We start from the raw sequence: 10,801 nt of genomic DNA, 5'->3' as shown, positions 1-10,801 counted from the left end.
ATATATAGGATGACTACTTGGCCAAATATGCTCGTTCACTTGTTCGCTCCGTACAGCCAATGGTGGTGTTCCGGCCGTGAACATTCTCAAGCCCACTACGTGGTCGTGTGTTTCTTCTGTCTGGGCGCGCCCTGACAATATCGCCTCAGATTTAAGCCACTCATTATGTGTTTCGGAAGTAAAAGGACCCTGTTGTCTTTATGAAGTATTCATCTTCTACTTCGGGATGAGTTTGTTTGAATGAACTTTGTTTGCAGGATACCGATATTTGAAGAGAGTTTAGGTCGTGCTACCTGGTGCAGAGTGCGGAGGTTAAGACCAGTCTTGGGAACATAGCAGTTTACATTCCTTCCAAAGGCAAATGCCCACCTTACACGCCGAGCTTCGGTCTCATTTTCACACGTGGTTTTAACACGAAGGCATTGTGAGTGCTACCATGGGGTGAACAAAGCACTGGGCCTCCGCTCAGAATTGACTCTGTTGGTGATCGTGTGCACCGTATGAGCCTAAAGAATAAGGTAGAGTTCCACAAGCTCTTGCGTATAATCTCTCCTGTCACTTGCAGATGTGCTCCCAACTTGGGGGGTCGGATTGTCCCAGAAAATAGATGAACATCTGTCACGTTAACAAAGGCTCGATTTTACCATACCTAGTGGATAAGAACAATCGATCAAAGCGTTCAAAGTGAGAATTATTCGAGCCATCCAACTGGTTTGGTCCAGATACAATCTCAAAAGCTTGGCGGCTATTGGGTTACGCTAACCCATAAGAAAGTGCATTTAGCTGCGTTCCAGGTGAGTCTACCGTCAAAACGAAACTGCTACCCAAATGAGTATAGTTCGCTAATTTCGTGCTATTTGGGTTCAAGTAGGACATAGGTTTAACGGAATTCGAGGACTGTCTACATCGGATGAGTCCCAGGAAGAGCAAAACTGGTGGTGGACTTTCGAAGAGTTTTCAGCAACCTTATGAGTAGCTTGTTATGTGTGTGGTAGCTTAGTTCTTCTTATCTGACCAAAGACGTCATTTAAAAACATCAGTTTGCCTGGGCTAGCCATTCACTACTCGCCATCTGGTTACATGACATGGATATATCCCGCAAGCGTGGATTCAAGCGTGGATTCAGCTATCGTTGCGGAAGAGCAAACAAGACGATGGGACTATGAGATTAGCTAGGAGACGATGGTCATCGATTTGTTGACGAAAGGCTGAGGGATTTAATTGATTGGACAAGGAGACGAAGAGTTCAGATACTATTACAATGTGTGGAGGCATAACAAATACACACTAAGTATATCGTGGATAATAATAGTAATCGTTCAGCTGTAACACCCTTTCGGTGCCTAGCTGCCATGCACGAGGGCTGGGATACTGCCAGGTCGCCCAGGCCTAGACAGGGGAAGTCGAGAGGCAGAGGTCGGATTCGAACCACGGACCTTCCGGCCAGTAAATTCGCGCTCTTAACCACTTGGGCCATCTCGCCCCCAGTCAAAATGTTCACTGACAACTTACCCAAGAGGGAACAGCCACGACATCAGCTGATCGATGATGGTAGTTGAGCACGAGAACGGTGAAAACGATCGATAAAGAACACATAACCATTGTACACGAGAAGTAAATACCTAAAACCGGGGAATGAAATGAGACAGGGTTGTAATTCTGGGGGAAAATTGTTGAAAATGAAACAGGCTTTCGCGGATGACATCCGTTCATAAGATAACCATTCAGTCTGCACCCTAACATGTCCGTCGATTCACAAAGTTCGGCGAGAAGATAAACTTGATTGGATTCGCTCAACTCTCTAGATAAGGGGGGAACATCAATGGGATTTTTGAATTTCAAAAGTGTCCATTTACCCTGGAGATTTGACATCTGAGCAGTCCTCCCCCTGTCCGGAAGTAATCATTCGAATGACCTCACGACCGCAGGAAGAAACAACACGCCGTGACTCAGATATCTAATCCACGAACGCACGCCAGACACACCCGAATCATCGCGTCTGAAAAGGTAAATATGTTCACGCTTAAACGACGTGACTGACTTACCCGACGTGGCGATCTAGTAACTGTCCTGGTTTCGCCGATCGATCGACCCGACGTGGCAAGTCAGATGCGTCCAGCGTGCGCTCCCTCGCATGTCACATGCCCGGAGTTCGAACCCCGGCATATTCACAGATATGCACTGCTGATGCGGTCTAACAAGAGCTAAATCCGAGTCAAGGTCTTTCCCACCATGGTGTACACTTGCCAGGACAGACAGACCGTTCAAGCGAGAGGAATGTGAACGTAATCGATACCAATTCCACAAGTACCTATCGTTGTAAGCAATCTACTCCGAACCAGCATTGTCCTACAAAGCTTTTCCTCTGGGCAGTGACCACACGAGGATGTATTGAGTACCAATCACTCAACAAATCTGTATATTGCTTCTCGTTTTCCCCGATTAGATTCACTCCACTTGCATGATGGGATCTTAAGTAAAACTGAGATCTTCACATCATTGAGAAGGCTATATGCACTCTGCTCAAAGAGGATAGTATTCCACAGTCTGTGGAAGGTCAATTGTTCCGGACTACTCAGAGGTTCCTAAGCCATCATAGATTACTGATAATGTGAAAGCAATCGATACCAATTCCACAAGTACCTATCGCTGTAAGCAATCTAATCCGAGCCAGCATTGTCTTACAAAGCTTTTCCTCTGAACTGTGACCACACGAGGATGTATTGAGTACTAATCACGCAACAAATCTGTATATTGCTTCTCGTTTTCCCTGATTAGATTCACTCCACCTGCATGATGAGATCGTGAGTGAAACTCTGAAATCTCTGCACCATTGAAAAGACTATGTGTATGCTGCTCAAAGAGGACAGTATTCCACATTCTGTGGAAGGCCAATTGTTCTGGACTACTCAGAGGTTCCTAAGCTGATAGTTCCAAGTAAGTAAGTACGAAACTGCAAGTTCCGGACTACGTCGGCCGGATGAATGAGGGTGAGTGAGGAAGCATAGGATAGACACAATTTCAAAGTTCTGACACATTGGGAAATCAGAAGTGAACGGAACTCACCAATGAGTGGTATTGCTTCGGAAGTTTGAGGCAGTTTGTCAGCTACCAGCTGAAGGAACATGGTGAGCGAAAGCAGAATGGTAACACCTGTTGAAACGGGTTAGAAAGTGAGTTAGTCTCATCCGTTATTTCGAAACGGTAGCACCAATACTGATGTGGACAATGAAGACAAAACACGGAAACGGATATGGCTAAGTTCGAACCCGTGAATAGCCAACAACTAATCAGGGTGAACTCCACTCTTGAACGGCCTTCAAATACTGATCGGCAGATATATTTTCCTTCGGTTGACAACCCAAGGACGCCAGCCAAAGAAACTCGATGACATTTTAACACCACAGAGATCTCCACAACAAACTGGTTTCGCACTGTTAAGTTATCCGACCTTTCACTTTTGGACTTTATTAGTTATCATGACCGGCCACAAAAACGACCGAAATAAGTCGCTTTTTGGCACTTTTTCTTAACCGATGCTTCCACCTCCTTTCATGGATACTCTAAACCAACCGGCGGTTTTGACTTTTTAGTCAAGCTGATCTGATTTGCTGGTGTAAGCCAAGTTAGTGACAACTTTCCTGAGCTTAGTGTTGATGCAACTTCCCGATGGTCCTACTCTCTCTGGACTTGTCTCAGTTGGCTGAATGCGGACGAATAGAAACATGATTTTTGGTGGCATTCGGAGAGAGTTTGCCGTGAAACCATTATTTGTGACGTGCATCATCTGCTTGAATTTTACTCACAAGAGTGAATTGTACAGCGGCTATTGCTGATGTGGCCAGACAGTCAAGTGACAAGGTCACGTGTTTGTTTTTCACCAAGAGCGAGATGAGCCTTGATCACTGAGTTTTATTCCGACTGTGGTTATCGTGTATCTCATCAAGTGTACTCTCTGACGTATCCGATCAGGAGGAGGCTGATCAAACAGACCGGTCTCAATCGATATGGGCCGTTCTGACTCATGCTATGAGAATCGTCCAAACCAACTTAAAAAGGCTGAAAGTACTAAATGAAGCCTCTTGTTCATCCACTCTCGTGACCAGCACTCCCCTACATAACTGACTGGATGGGCTTAGAATGCATGGCTCTTTAGTCGCACCCGCTCATGTATACTATGTTTAGGTTAAATTTCAGGAACGATGAACTCAGGTTCTTCCAGGCCGCTTTGAACAAAGCAGACTCGGGGATTATCAGTCGAGCAGTTAAAGGTGCTAGACCGGAAGAATCCTGATTGGCGCGTGATCGCACAAGATACAACCTTATAGCCGGAGAAATATTGAGGGCGTGTGACGGACTACTGATTTACGACCAAGCATTCAGTGATGTCACTACTGAATGAAGCTTTACTGGGTTAAGTTAACGGCAAATCTTCATTGAGCTACTTCTACATACATTATTAAATGCATATTAATTTGGTTTTGACGGGTGACTCACGGGGAACATCATAAACGAGAGATTCGTCCAGGTTCCAGGTGAATCTCCCGTCAGAACCAAACTGGTATGCAAATGAGTGCATTGGCCAAGTCTCGTGCAATTTTGGTCCAAGTAGAACATAAGGTTGACGAAAACTCGGGTACCATACCTACCTGGTGGGCTACATGAAGAACGGAGCCGGTCGTGGGTTGTCAAAGAGTTCTCAGCAACCTTGTGAGTAGTATATTACACGTATATGCTGATTCTGTTTTCATCAGTCTGGGCCAAAACGGCTAATATAGATTGCGTCAGCTGTGTCTTAGCTGTGTTTCTCGAGGTAAGGATAGAATAGCATTCGTATGATTACTGTTTTCATGCCTTCAAATTTTCCCAAATTGATCTAGCAATTTTCCTTGTTTTAGTTTCAATAATCAGTCCAGTTCCTACACATCATACTCTGACCAAACGAAATCAATATGGACATGTACTTGTGGTTATCGGGAGCCAAGAGACAGTTATCCGCCGGTCAATAAAAAAACCGTTATTATGGCTGAGTCATATTCCGTGCGGTATTATGGGCAAGTATGATGAAGTAACGCAAGTAATAACCGTACCAAATGCAAGATTAATGACTGATTTCTCCTGGAGATGACCAGGGAGGAGACATAAAGACGCTTTTTGCCAGAAATTTCTACGGATGGCCATAGTTGCTTGACTTGTTCAACATCGTTTCATCCGGTTGGCTCAAATGGTGAGGAACATATCCACCCCTTTTACATCTGAACCAGTAAACTAAGCTTAATAAACCTTACGCCTGAGGCGGAGCCGTGTTGGTTGGTTGGTTGAGGAGATTGGGGTTTTTGTGGAGATTTCGTCCTTTGAGTGAAGCCATTCTATGCAGGAAAGCCGATAAGCACTGTACAGCTGTTTCATCCTTATTGGGAATCGTCGGCAGTGCACATCTCACGGAACTCCGAAGAATCTCAAACCCGCGACCTCCTTGCTATTAGTTTGAACACTTAACAATCTATAAGTAGCTCAGTGGAAGAATAAACTTCAACTGATGAGTGAAACTTCCATCTGAGAAGTCGTTGGTCGAGGAGCCAATCAACACGTGTAACCACGTGATATGGGTCTCGTGATTGAAGGATGAGTGGCGTTATATCCTGCTCAAGTGCGTGTTAATCACACTGCCGATCAGCCACCCGTGGCCGAATGGTTAAGTGTTCAAACTACCAGCCAGGAGGTCGCGGGTTCGAGACTTGGCTGAGCGTGATCAGAACCAGTGCGGATGACCCAGAAACGCGTCTAAATCTTGATGCGGATAGACTACAAAGGTTGTGTAACCCGGTAGGGCATCTTTGCGACTCGATTACCAGAACTGAATGGTCAGACGGGAAAAACTGATCGATAGGCTCAACAATGCCCGGCTAACAAAGATAAAACCAGAGAGAGAGAGACTTCAAACTGAAAAAGCCAGACAGGGAATTGCAAATTGAAGACGGATGTTCACTAGCGAGTAGCCACACGATTTGGACTAACTAGAAAGCTCGGTTTGTGTTTGTACTAAGTGTACTAAGTGAGGCAGAAAATGAGGTCAGCTTCAGGGGCTAATTCCACGGAGGTCTAGAAATATTAGTGCACACCAAAAGAAAGAATGCTCGGGGATTCCTACAATAGAATGGTGAGGGTCTTGTCTGAAACTTTCCGGCTATCCGGGGGGTCAGTGAACATCCGATGAGGAGAGGTCCGTCCGGAAGAGGCTTCTACTTACCGTGGTGTGCACCTTTGTGCACGTGCGACATTGACAACTGGTCATCCAGTTTGGGGGCTGGAGCATGTGTGCCGACCCCTAACTGTCTCCCTGTCTTAGTGTGAGTGCCAGTGCGGTATCCCAGTCTACGCACGATGACGGATTCGAAACAAACTGACATGTGTGGCAGTAAAGCCCCGGTGGGCCCCTCTGATGTTGCTAATACCTTTCAACGCTTCAATCCACAGAGTCTGTTTAACGAACTCTTGGCCACTTTCACGGAGAATGTGCACGCCATGGGCCGTTTTTTGATAGAGCATAATGACACTTTTGTGCAGGTCATTCCGTACCGTGAGTGGGATGAAAATAATATTAATGAACTTAAAAAATACTGTGGAACTTTGAATAAAGCATATCGAATGTACAGACTGCCAACATCTCCATCTCAAGAGGGTTCCAAGTTTTCTAAACATGTTTCCATTTCCCGGATTTGAACAGCAAACAACTGCTACAGATGATTTGATGGAGAAATAAGAAAACCTGTGCCGCAGCTAAAAATTCCGCACAATATGGTCGTTGGCTTGTTCGCTGAGCTGGGCAATTTGATTGAAAACGTTTCATCACCAATCGAGGTGACATCATCAGTGTGTTATTGGAGAGCGTAATGGTGCGTAGCGGTGAGTTAGTAGTTGTGCGTTGAGTGGTGTTGCGCGTGTTAATATAGGTGCTGCTAGCAGGGGATGACCTTTGATCGAGATTAGTTGTTCGGTCGGGCAGTTCCATTGGTTGCTCCGTTGTCCTGTATCCCCATTCGCCGATGCCCACGTGACCTTTGAGCTTGGCAACCCTGTCGTCGTAATCTGGTCTACGCTGGAGTGACCTTTGTCCTTTCGACTCCCGGCTTGTGACTTTTATTAAGTTGCCTCCAAGGAGTGCCTTGTCTCTTTGTTTGTGAATCCTTGAGTGTTCTGGTTGAGATGTTGGTCTTTTGCACGTAGAGGTGCGTAAATTGGATTTAGTTCGATGCACCCGTTGATCGAATCTGCCGTGGAGTACCATGCTTCCGGAAATTCTCTTCCGTGTCTCGTGTCTCCGTATGCCAAAATTTTTTGCTTTTTCCCAATTGAATTTTTGGCCTTCTTGGTCCTCATATATGGGTATCAAGGACAGGGGGTCATGTCTCCTGATGGCCGTGTTGTGTTCCTCAGGGTGGCATTCGGTTTGTGGGCCACGAAGATTCCTTTTTGAGCCAATAATCTGGTTCTGATGCATTCTTGATATAAGGCAGGATTACTCGTCTGGTGGCTTGTTGAGATGTCTTCTTCTTCAAGCTTCTCTTGATAAAATTCCTCCGACATCCATTGTTCTGGAATACTCTGAACAGATGGTTTTCTTCCTTCTTCCGCAGTTCTGTGGTGCTGCAGTGTGTCTCCGCCCTCACACTACTCAACGCACTACTCAACACGCTACTCAACGCACTACTTAACACTACTCAACGCACAACCACTAACCCACCGCTACTCATCACTATGCTCCCCAATAACGCATTGATGATGTCACCTCGATTGGTGATGAAACGTTTTCAATCAAATTGCCCAGCTTAGCGAACAAGCCAACGACCATCTACGATACCTGAGCTACGAACATTTTCCCCTATTCCGCACATTATATTTGAAACTTGGGTTAACATACGGTTCATTACCACACCCAACCTTTGTAAAATTGGGCTTCTTCAGCATTCCATTTCTGCTGTTTTGAGAGCAATAATGTCTTAATCAATCGGTTGCAATTATGTGATAAACATATTTATTCGATAGAATGCACTTTATTTCATCTAATCAGCATTTATTGCTAATCTCAGTGAGCCCAATATGCTAATTGCTGTAGCTCGCAGATTAGCCGTTTTTTAGTCCGTATAGGTATCTTGCCGATTTACCTACCGTGAGGATTACCGTTTAGCGTGGAAAAAGATCTTATTCATTGGACGAAAAACAGGAAATATGCCTTGGTCTATGTGGTGCATTTAGCGAGCGGGGTGGGTGTTGCGAAAAGCATAACCAGCTAAGTGTATTTCAACGATTTTCCGTCAGCCATACGTCATACTTCAACCCAAATTGTATGCGATTCACCTAAACTTTCTTTTGCTAACTAATTTGGTATTTTGCTAGCACAGCGGGCGAGTTTTAAATTACGTTTTCGTCCGGTAAGTGAAGGCAATCTTCAGTCATCCTTTGCGCAGCATAGTCAGTTTAAGAAAGCCACGAACAAAACATTCACTTTAGTCTCTATTGATTGGGGGATAAGTGTGTCCTACCAATCGCAGTAGATGTAGTTCTAAAATGTACAAGGAGACTTATTAATCCGTGAAATTATCGAGACCTCAGCCTGCGGTTACTGGAAAGTAAGCTTTCCGAATTCGCGCCTCTTTTGTCCTGCTATATACGCTTTTTTAGACCACTGACATCTATTCCACCGCTCGGACAAGTAGACAAGCGCAGTGGAAGCGATTGGTTATTCTGACATCGCACACTGAACTCGGTAACCAATCCGAGAACAGAACACGCACCGGATCAATAGCACGCGCATTCGGTGTGTCGGTCGATCACGTGGATCACAACAATGAACCAATCAAGTTAGTTGTCTAGACACGCAAGCTAAGCTGATTCAACAGCACTTCAAGGACAACATTCTGGGTGAGATCAAGGCGCAGCTGAATCTGAGATTCACGCAGGGACTCATTAATGCCACACCAGATATCAACTCTGAATCCGTCAGGTAAATCTGTCGTGAAATTCAGCTGAATTAACTTATCGGGAAGCGAGCATCCTAAGTTGAACTCCCATCTGGTAAGTGGTGGGAGAGTTTTGTCGGTGGCTTATAAATAGGAGCCATTAATATACAGCTTCCACCTGAGCAATACCTGGGAGAACGAAGAAGTTTCGGAGACCAATTTTTTCTCACTAGGAATGCGGTACTAGACCTCTGATACGACGGACTTTGTAAGGCGAATTTGTCATTCATACGACGGACTTTGTAAGGCGAATTTGTCGTTCAGATACTAGCGACTTGGTTTGGCGAAGCCCTTCATTACTGAAACATGAAGCACTTTGAATCAATAAAAAAAGAGCAAACGATCGCTGCATTTCTGACCTTGCTTCATTTCGTTTGCTTAATAAGATGAATTGAACCGGACTCGGTTCTTTTGTAACACTCGTCCAAAGGCGGGAAATTGTCATCAACTTTTGGTCCGATAAAGTTGAAATCATTTCTTTCCATCTGCCAATTGACAGCGAAATGCTTCTTCTGATGTCTTTTGAAATAATTGAAACTGCACGTTTTACTAAATCGGGATAAACCAACAGAGCTACTCAGGGAACATACGCTGGTGGTTAACGTCGGGTCTCACGAATAGTTTACAACAAGAAATATCCGAAAAAACAGAAGTAGAAAATCTTGCTTTCATGGCAGGATCGTGAACTCAATAAAATGTGTGTTCCAAGAGCTAGAGGAACTTCGGTCTTGAGAAACGTTAGCAGTCCTATGTACTTCGAAACGTTTTCGCAATCTTGACGCTTCGTTAATTTAGTGGGCCTTTTTAAAAAAAGCAGTATATAAGGTTATATATAGTTAACTTCATGCTTTCTTTTGTGTTAAAACTCAATTTATGCAGTCGGCTCAGGTTAACTAGTTCAGGTGTTCTCGAATGGTGTTTAGCGTAAATAGAGCGTAGCATACAAAATGGTCCCTGGACATCGATTGTCGGACGAGTGCTCTTCTCAGCAAAGATGTCGAATGGTGCTGGTCATCAGATTTGGGCACTTGACTATCACATGTGCTCCACCGCCCACGCTCCTCTTGGATTGACAAGCAAACAGGTGTCAGTACCAGCAATGAACCTTTTTCAGGATTTCAACAATCCATCAGAGGTTAATATCGTCCAGAGGCCGAAGGAGTGGCGTCGAAAGTTCAGCCACCTTCCGGTAACCTCTCCTTTATCCGACTCTCCTCGACCAAAGAACATAAATCTGATTTGATGATACGGAGCTTTATGTCAACATAACTACGAGTTGTGTCAGGTAAATTGGTGTCAGTCTACAAAAGAAATCCAAACACCGTCAACTTCTTACATCCGGACAAATTTTGCCCGTGTTTCATGGCAGTAGACAGCTCCAGGTGAATGCAATTTAAACCAACACGCCTGAAACAATCAGGAATTGATCCACTTTATTTTAGGCAAATTCTACACAAAGTGGCGTACAAAAACCGTCCACCGAAAGTAGTAGTCTAGTTGAAGATGCCCACTAATTTGAGATCAAGCTGGATCTGGTTTACCATTATCATCATCATCATCATCATCATCAACAACAACAACAACAACATCATCATCATCGTCAACATCATCATCATCATCATCATCATCGACATCATCATCATCATCATCAACATCAACATCATCATCATCAACATCATCATCATCATCGACATCATCATCATCATCATCATCATCATCATCATCAACATCATCATCATCATCATCATCATCATCATCATCTTCATCTTCATCAACATCAT

The 10,801-nt window shown here is 44.5% G+C and overlaps 2 protein-coding genes across 2 annotated transcripts in view; one reads left to right on the top strand and one right to left on the bottom strand.

Annotated features, from left to right (window-relative positions):
• T265_05668 (hypothetical protein) overlaps nucleotides 1-1,559 on the top strand; it is a gene marked incomplete at both ends in the record, with an annotated part of 7,813 nt that extends 6,254 nt beyond the window's left edge. Inside the window, one exon of the mRNA XM_009170733.1 lies at nucleotides 1,324-1,559. Coding sequence (XP_009168997.1) covers nucleotides 1,324-1,559 — 236 coding nt within the window. The remainder of the gene's footprint in view (nucleotides 1-1,323) is intronic.
• The window catches only part of T265_05667 (hypothetical protein), a gene marked incomplete at both ends in the record, with an annotated part of 70,532 nt that overhangs the window by 15,005 nt on the left and 44,726 nt on the right, over nucleotides 1-10,801 (bottom strand). The window contains 2 exons of the mRNA XM_009170732.1: nucleotides 1,513-1,622; nucleotides 3,067-3,153. Coding sequence (XP_009168996.1) covers nucleotides 1,513-1,622; nucleotides 3,067-3,153 — 197 coding nt within the window. The remainder of the gene's footprint in view (nucleotides 1-1,512; nucleotides 1,623-3,066; nucleotides 3,154-10,801) is intronic.

This window comes from Opisthorchis viverrini (assembly GCF_000715545.1).
Source record: "Opisthorchis viverrini unplaced genomic scaffold opera_v5_111, whole genome shotgun sequence".
NCBI lineage: Eukaryota > Metazoa > Platyhelminthes > Trematoda > Opisthorchiida > Opisthorchiidae > Opisthorchis > Opisthorchis viverrini.
Note: the sequence above shows the minus strand (reverse complement) of the source record. Positions and strands in the feature narration are given on the sequence as shown.